This window comes from Falco biarmicus, chromosome 13, assembly GCF_023638135.1.
Source record: "Falco biarmicus isolate bFalBia1 chromosome 13, bFalBia1.pri, whole genome shotgun sequence".
Classification (NCBI taxonomy): domain Eukaryota; kingdom Metazoa; phylum Chordata; class Aves; order Falconiformes; family Falconidae; genus Falco; species Falco biarmicus.
In genome coordinates, this window is record NC_079300.1 from 24,868,030 (window position 1) to 24,881,392 (window position 13,363).

The 13,363-nt window shown below is 43.3% G+C and overlaps 1 protein-coding gene across 8 annotated transcripts in view; it reads right to left on the reverse strand.

Annotated features, from left to right (window-relative positions):
* Positions 1-1,165: 1,165 nt before the first annotated feature.
* Positions 1,166-13,363, reverse strand: part of YEATS2 (YEATS domain containing 2) — a 50,011-nt gene continuing 37,813 nt past the window's right edge. For 4 of the 8 annotated variants that reach the window (XM_056358656.1, XM_056358657.1, XM_056358659.1 and 1 more), the window contains 8 exons: positions 13,106-13,217; positions 11,787-11,860; positions 10,621-10,700; positions 9,452-9,653; positions 7,848-8,074; positions 6,611-6,685; positions 5,114-5,187; positions 1,166-4,284 (listed from right to left, as the gene is read on the reverse strand). In XM_056358656.1, the coding sequence (XP_056214631.1) occupies positions 4,176-4,284; positions 5,114-5,187; positions 6,611-6,685; positions 7,848-8,074; positions 9,452-9,653; positions 10,621-10,700; positions 11,787-11,860; positions 13,106-13,217 (953 nt within the window). In that variant the 3' untranslated portion in view covers positions 1,166-4,175. Of the gene's footprint in view, positions 4,285-5,113; positions 5,188-6,610; positions 6,686-7,847; positions 8,075-9,451; positions 9,654-10,620; positions 10,701-11,779; positions 11,861-13,105; positions 13,218-13,363 lie in introns of those variants that run through there. The other 4 variants (XM_056358655.1, XR_008825193.1, XM_056358661.1 and 1 more) reach the window with 4 other exon arrangements.

Genomic DNA, 13,363 nt, shown 5'->3' on the forward strand with positions numbered 1-13,363 from the left:
CAAGGCTGCACCCTGGGACTCGGACATGCTACTTGCTCCCGTGCCAGCTCGGTGTGCCCACAGCTTTGTTTCTGAAGCGGATGGTCCAGTGCCTTGGGGGCACACTGCACCTACCACCACATCCCGGAGATGCGGTCAGCCACGCAAGGGCAGGGCTGTGGCAGCCAGGAGGGGAGGCATCAGCACCAAGGGCCCAGCCAGCTTCCTTGGCCACCTTGGTGTCATTTGTTTGGCTCTGGCAGCGTAAAGGCATGGCAGCGTCTGCTCACTGAGGAGGCACTTTTATGGGATTTAGTACAAACAAGAATGAGTTTTGCAGGATTTTACCATTAAGTTTGCTCATAAGCACCTACAATTCCTCCCCACAGCCTGGGGAAAAGGACAAGTTAGCTTTTCTTACTTTTTTTCTTCCTTTTCCTGTCCATATCAGGTGCCCGTGAGCGGGAGCTGGCTGTGGGGTCTCTGTGAGGAGCGGCTGGGGGTGCCAGTGGCCCCAGGGCAGCCGATGGTGGGAGCCCCGCAGAGGAGCCAGTGTTGCCCCTGTGAGAGGATGCTTAAGAAAGCAACACCTGTGCTTCTTGTTGGGGGAGAGGAGGTGGGAGTCAGGAATGAAGGACTAACAGTCAAGTCTCAGGAAAAAAAGGAGTAGGGGGAAAGGTGTGGGGTTTTTTGTCTTTGTTTCTCACCATCCAGCTCTGTTCTGAGGGACAAGTTCAAGTAATGTTCCCCAAGTTGAATCCGTTTTGCCTGTGACAGTAATTGGTACGCAACATCCCCATTTTCATCTTGACCCATGAGCTTTTTAGTCTTATTTTCTCCCCTGTTCTGTGGAAGGGGAGTGAGAGCAGCTGGGTGGGCGTCTGGCAGCCAGCCAACATCAACCCACCAGGCTTCTCCATCTTCCATACAAAGCAATTACTTGCCGCTCAAACAGGCTGCTCTGGAGGATGAAAAGCTGGAGGAGCTAAGCTTGCCGTGCTCCTCTTCGCCCAGCCTCCAAACCCAAGAGCTTTTCAAAATAACTCAAAAAGGGGAAAATTTCCTTCAGATCAGTTCCCCAACTACTGATTTTTATCCAGCAAAACATTCTGAATATACAGAGCACACAAAAGCCTGTGGATTTGGGGAAACTTCAAGTGACAGGTGACAGTCAAGACAATCCTAGCACAGCTAATAAAAGAATTTATTGTAAACATACGTATCTTACACAATTATACAGTATAATACAGATAACATGAAGGATTTAAACACTCAGCATTACAAACAGGGGCAATATTTGTAAAGAGATCTTTAACTTGCATCAAGACTCTTTAGAAAGCCAGAGAAATATACCGTAACATTTCAACACACCGTATCACCTGTAGCGTTCCACACACACCTGAATGGGTGCACGAAACATCCACAGCCTCCAACTCATCTCCAAGCAATTCCCACAGGAACCTCTCACCGACACATTTTTCTCCCACTGCTTTTCAAAATTCAAAGAACTTGTTGCAAACGTTTCCTACATCTGAAGGACTAAACACATGTGTTATTTTCTATCTGCTTTTAACAAGTTTTTCTTCAGCAAACTTAATGTGTTATTAATATAGCATCTCCTAGGAGAGTAACCTGTGGTTGCTCAGAAATGCAGCAACAGACCTCCACTGCAAGAACCCCGTTAAGAACAAGGGGCATTTTACCTGCCTGCTTCAGGGCCAAGTTCAGGACTCACTCTGAAACTCCACTCCTCACAGAAAAAGCAGGACACAGGCAAGGAAGCCACAGTTTGCCAACAGATGCCCAAAGACGAGCTCCTGCATCCTCAAGAGCTGCTCTGGGCGTATCAACATCCCAGAAACGAAGCCCACACGAGACGGGGGCTGGAAATGCACGTGTCATTGCAGAAGATCATAGCACAACTGAGTTTGCCCAAAAGGCTGTTCCCACTCAACCTGCAGGCTGTCACAGCAGTAGTGACAGATATCTTGAAAATGCTCCCCCCCCCCCCCCCCCCCCTTTTTTTTTTTTTGTAAAAGCTGCGTACAGGGGTGCCTGAAAGCAGCACGGATGTGGAGTTCACTGCAGCTCCCCAGCTACCTGGATTCCTCCCAGCTCTCAGCACTGAGCTCAGGCATAATCGCCACCGCTTGGCTCCTTCACGCTGACCTCAGCTGAAAAACCTCACGTCAGGGCTGAGCTGCGCACTGTACTTGTGCAGGCAACCCTGCACTCAGGTCACCCCAACAAGCCGGGATTATCTTTTGAATCCAGAGCATCTGAAACGCCCTTTCTAGGGGGCATTTAAGTCCTCTGAATACTGTTTGCATTTTGTCCATTGGTCCCATTTCCTATATTCAAGGGTTAGGTTCTGCCACTCGTATATTCGTATACCTCCCTGCTAGCTCTGTGGAACTGAGAGGGAGTTTCCTGCAGACCCTAGTTTTATTGAAGGTGGAGAAGACAGGCAGCATCTCATCCGAGGTACGTCGTACCTTCCTCAGCCTAAGAACTGTCTCAAACCTATGCTACTCTCCTCGGAAGCCTGAAACCACCCTCTACCTGACCTGTCTTCCACAGTTCCTGCACACTGAGTTACCATCACCTGTCTTCCAGCCCCAAAAAAGCACCAAAAGATAACATTTTGAAGATTTCTGTTCCTACCCCAGGCCAGGAAAGATAACTGTAGTTTAATGTTTATAAAAGGCTTTGTATTGTCAAAGCACGGCACCAACAAGAGCGAGGCCTCAGTACACCCCTGTGAGGTAGGTATCCTGGCTCCCCATGCTCAGAGATGGGGAAACTGAGGCACAGAGTGATTAAATCAAAGGCCATGCAGCAGATCAGAGACCCAGCTGAGATCAGCGCATTGGAGGTTCTGGCTGTTTGACCCATGCTCCAGCCACATGACAGCACTGCCTCACAAAACAAGCACCCTGAAAGCACGACAGTCCAACAGGAGTCCCACCAGCTTATTCACACCACTAGCAAGCACCCATGGGGCAGGACAAAAGGGTGGTGGATGCGGGGTGGTCAGGATGTTGTCAGCGAAGCCTTCTTCAGCGAGGTGTTGACAGCCAGGCTGCAGATGTGTCTCCTACACCAGTGATGTTCCTGAGACAGGTAAGTGCTGGGGTTAGTAGCAGAACTTGGATCTGCAGTCAAGACATCAGAGGAGCTCCCCACAAGCAGCAAATCTCTGATGTTTTGATCCTATCAGGCCTCTCTGCGTTGAGCAGAACTTAAGCCAAAGTGGTGCTGCTTCCACAGCGCTTTATAATCCAAGCTGATCATCAGCGAATGCTGTCAAAACATTAAGACTTGTACAACACAGCTGGTCACCTGCCTTCCAGCACACTCCAAACCTGCTAGCAGCCTGAGGAGGCACTCACTGAGCCAAGCAAAGGGTTTCAGCCAGTCCAACCCCATAAACACTGAATACTGGCCTCGTGCCTCTCCTCTCCCATGCAGGACAAGTGGTCAGTCTAATCTTACCAAGCCTGGCCATGGTTTGTTCATCCTGATTGAGCATGTGCCAGTCTAGCCTTTCTGCGGTGACCAAGAAACCTCCACTAGAGAGGCAAGGAATTTGGTTAGGTGATACTTAGCTGCATAAGCTCATCATAAGTCTACCCAGCTGTGTTCTCAGTCACATATATCACACTCGAGCAGGACTGGCAGAATTTGTTGCAGCCATCAGCCTTCTGTTCACCCAAACCTAACCAACCCACCCACCCATCCACTCAAACAACCCACCTCTAAAATCTGCCTTCGACTTTTCTCATATCCAGAGAGCCAAAGCAGCTATTCTGCCCACTGCATGGGGAAACAACTCATATGCAGACTGCATAAAAAAGCATAATTTCTTTTCTTTAAAAAAAATGTTCCATCTCATCAATACAGCTGTCTCAGAGGGACCAGGCCTGTGGAGTCTCTCACAGCTCGCAACTCGATGCAAACTGACAATGTTTGTTCAGCCACTGAACATACACTTACCAAGTAAACACTGACATTTAACAACTTGATTTGGAACAGAGCATCATTTTGTTGCATTAAGGTGCATCTTTAATTGGAGGTAACAATCTAGTAGCCCAATGTTATAAATGTATATAATAGTGTCCTACAGAAATACTGGATTTGTCAACCCAACTTCAGTCATAAATCCACCTTTCCTGTAGCATCTTCTCTGCTCTATTTCATTGTTCCTCATTTAGTATCTTCATATGTTTGTTTGTGAGGAAGTCAAGAAAGGGAATATTACAGATGGCTTTGTGAATATTCATCACTGTGATCTCTCTTGGAGTCCTGCAGGGAATGCATCAGAGATGCCATTATAATACATAAAAAGACACGTGTCCATCAAGCAGCAAGTCAATAAATTTACTAACAGAGGGGAGTGGGGGAAGATCAATTGAAAAAAAAGGATAAAAGAGCAGGTGTTAGAGCAAGACAGGAAGAGCATTAAAATGTCAGAACACACAAAAAAAAAAGACAAATGACTGGGGGAAACATCTTGGGCATTGGGACAGGGAAATCAAGTGCTGAAGCATGAATTCTTGAACTTCTATAGCACAACTATGTACATATAATATATATATAATAAATATATATTTATATATTGCATACAATATTTAAACTAAGCATTTTCTCGTAGTGTTCCTCCCCCCCCCCCAATTTCAGGCTATCCCAAATCCTGCTGCTAAACAGAAATCAAAATGAGGCCCAATTGTTACCTTAAAAAAAAATCACATGAGCCTGAAAAAGAGTATACTGGTAAAATAAGGAGATTATTTAGGTTGTTTAAGTTCTGGCAGGCCATGGCTAAGTTGTCTACAGGGTAACCTGAGATGGCCAAGAGTGAGAAAGTCCTTCCAACATGGCTCTGTAGGAACAGGTCATCTGTCTTTGGGCATGGCAACACCAGAGAATCCTGCCTCAGTTTTTCATGTTGTTTACTTTGCCACTATGGAGCTAGGAGATGACCAACCCCTTTATAAGGCTTGGATCCTCCCAGAATATAGTTCAAATTCCCTCATTCACATGGTCTGAGCCACACAAAATCTGACTTAAGTCCTCAAGCAGTTCAGCCCTTAATGCTGGCATAAGTGGTCCAAGAGGAAATAAGCTGCCGTACCTGTTGTGAGGAGCCGTCTGGTATGCCACAGCTAGCGCTTGCCGCAGGATATCACTCATAAGCTGTTCAGTGGCCTGTGACAAAAGACAACATTAGGAGACAGTATTACGAAAAGAGGAAAGAAACATGCTGTTTGCTTGAGTATCAGTGTAAGGGCAGCTGAATTCCAGCTCACTTCAGTCCTGTCCTTGATCAGCAGGGGAGCAGCTCAAGACGTCCAAGTGTGTTTTATTAGCACAGTAATAAGAACCAAGTATATTTAAGAGAAAGAAAGAGACCTATAGATGCACAAAGCTCGGGCTGCAACTGCCCGGCCCGCTTTCTTTCTGGACCTGCAGAGCAGTACGTGCACAGCAGGGTGGATCCAATGTTCCAGAGCCTGGGCTTCAAAGCCTATTTTAGGGCCCTTCCTCTTGCACACCAAAGCTTGTTTGGCACATGGCAGATTCCAGGTATTTTCCTGGGAGCTGGTATAAGCTTGTTAGCCACCCCCTGTGGTCACTAGGCTTATGTCAAGTCACTTTCACAAAAACCTCCCAGCCTGGACAGCAAGCAGATGGCAGCCCTGTACCCTACATACTTGGCTTAATCAAGGTTCGGTCAAAAGCTAATTAAGGCTCTTGGCTTTCTGTGCCTGTATCAAGAACAGAGCAGAGGTTTCTGGGATGTTCAGTCAGGAGAGCTGGCATAACTCTACAATTATAATGGAGCAATCTGACAGTTACCATCTGTGTCTACAAATGGATGTATCTGACTCCAACTATAAGTAACAGCAGAGCAGAAGCGTGCATGCGAGTGCATGTGTAACCTGGAATCAATTAGCTTTTGTAAAACTGATCTGATAAGCAGCAGCCTGTATAAACAACCCCAAAAATTGCCTTTGGCTTGAAATACAGCAGAGCAGTGCTAAAAGCAAGCTGTGTTAGCCTTCAGTCCACACTCAAGAACTCCAACTCCATGCTGTTCAAAGTTTTGGTAAGACACTCTCTGTTTTTCCAGAAGTGTTTCTGACATAGAAATCGTTTCTCATATAAGGCAGAATTGCTACTGTCTCCAGGAATTCAGCATTCTCCCAGCAGAGACAACACAGGCCAAAAGGAAATGCGCAGTATTTATGAAAAAAAATAGCTAACCTTGTATAAAATATTCAAGTCTTACAAAAGTCTGGCAGATTCCTCCCCAGTTTTGAAGGGTGGGACAAAGGAAAGGGTTCTTCCAAAGTTACCGAATGAGGCAGTATGTTACTGGCAGCAAGAATCTGCACATCACTACTCTATGTCCAAGCCAATAAATCAGTTAGAAAGCTAGAAACACACACAAAAGTATGTGACTGTTTGGCCAGCTACGTATTTTTTCCATACATGCACAAAGACAGACATCGGGCTCTGCATCTTCTGATTTGATAAATGCATATCAATAAGGATATTCCATCTTTTTTTCTACATTACTGAATCAAAACGGTTACAGAAAAGTTCTTATTGTGAAGTAATTTCTTACCTTTAAAATCATATCTTCTATTACTGATGCATAAACATTCTTTTGTACCTCAGCAGGCTGAAAAGAAATCCCTATCTATAAAATACAAGAGAAAAAAATCAGTACATCAAATAACACAACCCACGTTGTGCTACAGATTAGATGAGAATGAGATTAACAGGGGAAAAAAAAATCAATTACAAAGGGTAGTTAAAAAACAAGCAAGTAGACACTGCAGAACTTTCTAGCAGTATAATCTCAAGAAAAAAATCTGGAGAAATGCAGCTTGACCATTAGAACAGCCTGCAGAAATGCCTCTAAAACACAGAATAAACAAAAGCAGGTTTTAATTTTTGTTTCAGCAAGTCCACGCAAAAACCAGTCTGCACTGGGTACCTTTTGATTGAGAACAGAAGCTGCATTTTAAAACTGCACATATATTCAATCCATCTATTCATCATCTTCCCCACACCTAACTATGGCAACTGAAACCACTTTAAACAGTACTCCTGGCACAAAAGCTCCACATCAAAAGACTGTTTCATCCCCCACCTCATCACGCCTGTGCCCGTGTCACCTACTTAGCAAGAGAACAGCTAAACTGCAGAACCAAAGGTTTGTCCCTTGATGCTGGCATTTGAGGTGGAGATGACCGTTCTTTCTCCCACAACCGCTGCACGCAAACCCCTCTTGTCGCTCTGTCTCTGCTGGCACAATGGCAAGCGCTCTTTCCTCCAGGCCAAGTCAGTCTCCTCCCTTTCCTCCCTGCTGCTGTGGCAGAAGACCCCCCCTCCCTTTCTTTTACCCTAATTTGAACAGAGGGAAGAAATCCAAGCAGTAGAGAAGTTTGCTGTGGTCTAAGCTTTACTGCAACCCCTCTTCAAGAGCTGCTATTAAACAGCACTGGTCCAAGCAACAACTGGTCCAACTGCACATGATGGGACAGGAAGAATTCAGTGCTGGTGCTCCTCTTCCCTCATTTCCCCTTTCTCCTAGCATTCCAGGATGATTTTCCTGGTACTAAGCCCTGCAACACAGCTACTCCCAAATGACCTCCCAGCTGGCACGCTTCATTCTCTCCTGCTAGCACTAGCCAGCTGAGTGTCATGAGTCAGAAATTCCAGTTTTTCCACGGCATTTATAAAAACTCCATAAAGCATCCAGAGGGCCGTATAGATTAAAGAAAGGCAACTGAATATATGTAAGACAAGAACTGTTATTAAGCTAGTTGTGATTAGCTTTGCGAGTCACTTCTTACCTTCTCTGCAGCATCCCTCACAAACTCTGATGCAGGCAAGGAAGCCAAGTAAAACTTCATCTCCTCTTGCTTCTCCTCCTGTTCTTTCTTAATGTTTATTTTTAATGGCTCGTTGAAGTTGAGAATATCTACTTCCTCTTCATGTTCTGGTTCTCGTTTCAGAAACTGCTGTAGTTCCTCTAGTTTTCGGCACAGCTCCTCACCACTGCTGTAAGATGAAGGGCATTCTGAAAAAGAAGCAATCAATTAAACACATGACAGGTTATGGAAAGCTGTTTATAAACAGATGCACACTCAAAATATGGTAAGAAATTAAGGTACTTGCAAGTTATTTTTGTAGTTCCTACCAAACATAAGGATGAACAGAAACGCAAGCAGTCATTGAGAGCCTTCTAATTATATCGTCATGACACTCATGGTCCTCTCCCTCATCTGCCCCTACACCAATAAAGGTGGCTGCATTTCAAACAAAACCAGGCTAATGTGAGCCTCCTAAACATTCTCACAGAAGCTTTTTGACAGTTGCAAAGCAGCCTGTTGTTCTTCCACTTGCTTGGAGAAACTGAGTTTTTACTATGTGGGTACCACGTAGCACTAAATCATCTTTTACGTTATGACAAGTAGTATATTTTTTAAGAAACATCACAAGACAGATTCACAGTGGAATTACAAAACGGCAACCTCTTCTCTGCATGCTCGACACGAGCCAGTAAAACCTTCTGTGGAAAGCGATGCAATAAACAGATTTTTTTTCTTCTAAGACAAACACAAATCTAGTTATTTAGATAAAAATATTAAAAGGTGGACGTAGGCTTCTTTTCCACCTTCAACAATGGCAATGCAGTACCAGACTTGGCAAATAATCATCAAATCCATACACTTCTGTGAAATACCTTAAATCCCTGTATGATCAGAACAGAAAAACCATTCAGCTTTAGGAAAGGGATTATCTGAAGGTGAAACAAGGGAGCTTAACTATGAAGAATGAATGAAATTAACAGATGTACATTTAATACATACTAAAATAGACTGTGAAGATCCCAGAGCTATGCCTAGTGGAATAATGCAGCAGCTGTAGTAACATAATGTGGAACTTCACTTCCCTTTTGGGGGTAAATTAACCCCCACTGAGCTCCACACTGCCACTGCCAGGTTTCCCTGCCTTGCTTTGGTTTTTTTGTACCTGAACTCATTCATATTGTTTACATAGTCTTAACAGAGGCTAAGCTTACCCAAGGGCAGAAATGTCATTACTCGCCATGCTTCACTTGTGTGCCCACTTACAAATGGTTATATCGTGGGGCAAGGATCCTCTCTCATACGCTTTATCTACACTGGGCCTCCAAGGGCCCCAAAGCACAATAAGACCCAAAAGATGCCCCAGAAAACATCAGGACTCACAGGGACATGGGACAGCCTTACTTGCAGGCTTGCCCTTATTACCTCCAACTTTTCTTATTCCAGAGTGAATTAAATTAAAACCAAAGGAAGTAAGAATCCCTTCTCCTACAGCAGCAGCACATGTGTGTCTATACAGTCTTGAGCCACTTAGTAAACTGCATTTTTGGCAGAAAGGAGCTTTCCAAAGGTCCCTCCACACTCACCTGGCTCACTGTCTATCTGTGTCAGCACATCTTCAATCGAGTCCTCATCGTTCCGCAAGGTCTCAGGGTCAGGTGGAGTGTAGCCATGGCATCGACACCAGTGTACCACGTGCTTTGTTTTCAGGGGTGTAATATTGTGAAACCTGGGGTGCTTCTCTATGATTTCTTGAAGGATCTTTCTCACTGTCATCGCTCGTTGCCACTGTGACAAACCGAAGGGAAAGCTCATCAAATTGGCTAAAACATTTAAGGTTAGACCATGGCCCAGACCAATAATCCAGGTTGCAAAGAAAACAAAAGGAATATGATTTTCTCAGAAGTCAGAATGACAAGGAAAAATAAATATGGAAGATGGTCCTAATCCTGATACCAGGCAGCTGTAGGGCAGGTCATTTAACCTCTGCTTTGTCACCCAAACAAAACCTCAGAAAAAAGGGACACACATTTACAGGGGCCTAGATACACTTGTCTTGACTTGAAATGTCTCACCTCCCAAGTGACACCTAAGATGGCATAGTGCAAGAAATCCAGTAGAGTAAAATATGCTTCTTCAAATGCTGGTTAGATGCTTCAATCATTTAAGCTGGCAACAGCAGAGTGTCTAATCAGTTTTAACATCTTCCAGACAAAACTCCATAGCAAGATGACAAAATTATGAAGAAATAGGGAGAAACATAACAACCACAACACAAAAAGGCCCAGATACACTGAAATATTTAACTTTGGTGAACTGATAATCTATTTCAGCACTAGCATTCCTTATGTCAGATCCCTCAGTCCTCTTCCTACTGAAAACAGAAAAAAGCCCATGAAAAGACAAAGTACGTTGGGTAAAATTCCCATGACCATAACGTGCCACAGAGAAGTGATGAGGATAAAGTGCTAACAGGACAGTTTGCAAAAATTCTGATTTTTTAAATGCTTCAAAAACACCTTACTTCAACTGAAAAATGACCTTCACAGCCTCTTCTGCTCAAGAAACTCTCTGAACAATAAACTGGATCACTATCTGGACACAAATCAGCGCATCATGCAGTAAGGAATTCTTCCATTTAAAATATGACAGACCATTTCAGAAAACAAATTGGCTAACAACAAGGGAGGTTCCATAATTCAGAAATCCTTCTTGTGTCCCTAGCGACTGCTTATGAAACACAGGAGAGGATTACCTCGGCTGCCCTCCTCTTCCCAATATTCCAGCTGTAATACTGTTCCACTGAACTGGCACAAAAAGAGCTGGCATCTTCACCTGGAAAACACAAAGGCAAAACCAGTACTAAATTTATAGTAAGTGAAGTAAGATTAATTCTGTTATTTAGCAGAGAGAAAGAGGGAAATATGTTTCATGCTCACAAGATTGGGAACTGAAACTCTCTCGCTCTTACAAATGCCGTGCTCTCTCTGAGCACAGCAGAGATAAGTGCAGCAGACACTGTTTTTTGGATGCAAAACCAGCACCCTTCTTAGTCACACAGAGACATCTGTGGCTATGGGCTGTTTTAAGTCTTTTTCTCCTCAAAAAACTGTAATGATGTAGAAATGTAGATCTGTCTTACTGGTCGAAGTCTCTTCCTTTGGAAAACCTTTTTCTTTTGCAAATGAATTACAACATAAAAATGAAACGACAGTGAAAAGGTTTCCTGGCAAAAATCTTTTTGAGGAAACGAATCCTAAGCAATGGATTCATAAATGCTACTGTAGGCCAGAGAGCTGAATGTAATGAAAGCTTTACCGTGCCACCCACTCCTGCTTGGCTCACTGTGACAATCTTGAGAGGGGTCTGCCCTACCCGGTCTCCAGGACCACTTGTGCAAACTGCATTAGTTACCAGAGAAAGCTGTTAAGATTTTCAGCTATGTACATGAGTAAGAGTTATGCAACTATAAAGTACCATAGATTTCCCTGTAAACTACTACCTTTTGTTTAATAAAAAAAAAAAAGAAAAACAATCATTACAATGCTGAACTATTTTATTGTGTTTGCAAGCATTTCTGAAACCCTGATGTTAAATTAAAAAAAAGAAGGAAAAAAACCCCACCACATCCACTGAGGACAAATGAGGGAAAGAAGACCAATTTGCAGCCATTGTGTGAGGAAATAAAATCTACTTCTAACAAAAAAAAAAGATGAAAGTTAATAACTTGTGACAATGTATTTGGCTTTATTGGAAGAACCTAATTTCAAGCATCTTTAGACTAACACCTGGAATAAGCTCTCTAAGGAGAATGGCTTCATTTCGTTCCACCTTTTAATAATTTTTGTGGCTACAGGGTATGCAAGGCATTCTGTTGATACAATGAAAATAGAAAGCAAAGCCTTTTCATTTACTGCTTACTTTTTTCAGCAATTAATGGAACTTTCTTCACTATTGCTGTTAAAAGCTGCTGGATGTTCTCCAAATATTCTATGCTGCAAGGGATAAAAAGAATCACAATGAAGAATACTGCTGGAAGGAAGGAACCAGATGCAAAAGGTTTAAAAATCACTGCATGGTCTAAAGTCTCTAGCCACAAGGCATTATAGCAATAGTAATGGGAGGATAAACTGTTACGCCTGAATCTGGAGAAGGTATTTCAAACAGCCTTTCCTCTTGCCAAAGTGTCCACATCTGAAGCTGCATCTGTCAAGCTGAGGAAACTCATCAGAGGCTTTTTTGGGCAAGCTTGGAAGAAACCCCTGCATCATCTTGCAAGCTGCAACACTACTTGAGGGATAAGACACACCTGTAAGTGCAGGCTGTTGCAGTAGGAACATGTGATACTGCATGGGAAACTTTGAACTTAGGGAGTTTAGGTAAATTTTACTTAACCTGCCACGCTGTATCTAACTGCCAAGTACTGTATTTTCCGTTAGTTACTTTAGAACTAAGATAATTTCTGGCATGTAGTGACTTAAGATTTATTCCTGTCTCCTACACATCCCTGCAGACATTACCCTGATGGAGGGTATATGTCGGGATAACAAAACTTCTCAAAATATGGAATCAGGGAAGTCAGCCACTGGAGGAATCAAGAGCAGAAGGAACATCCTACACATTACAAGAAATATGCAGAGAAAATTTTGCCAACTGAGTTCTGCTGAAAAATCACTAACAAGTACTTGCAAGAGCATCAAAAGCAAGGCACTCGATTTCACAGCATTCAGAATACTCCAATGATCTTAATTACTTAATTCCAGTTATGAACCAAGGCAGCCTTCATACTGAGTAATTACAAAAGTATATGAGCTTAACAAGACTAGAGAGGCAAGACGACCGTACTAATTTCAGATGCCCCTTTTGTGACCTGCATTTTGTTGGGTAGTTGGACCTCAGCAAGAACACACAACGGCAATGGGAATTACACAAGCAGTGGATGATACAGAGGTTTTAGCAGCTTGAGATTTTAGCAAACTCCAAAACAACTGCAAACCTTTAAATATTTTTTCCCCCTTTCATAAGCCCTGCATACAAATCCATTTGCAAAGAAAATATTGCAATACTGTCCAAAACAAATGCCACTCAAAAGGATTAGCAGTGATACAGCAGCATATGGGACAGAAGATTTTATAATCTATTTCTAGGTCAAACTTAACACTGCTGCACATCTCCCTAAAATCTCCATTCCCCCTGGCATTTCAAAGATCAGAAAACCTTACAGAGAAATGAACAATTACTTGATAACGTAATTCCCAAGTTCGGAGCTCTCTTCTGTTTTCACTGCTGCTTGGCCTTCTTGGGTACCCACAGAACTGCAGTTCTGTCCCGTTGAATCAGGCTCCATCTTAACTTCAAAGAAACAGAACACATTTAAGACAAAAAGTACCAGTCAGCTTGATAAATAGTGTCTTGTGAGACTCCAGTAAGACTGAGGGTCTTACATAACATCATTTGTTGTTTGCATTCTGATTGTTAAGCATGAACAAATCTGACCT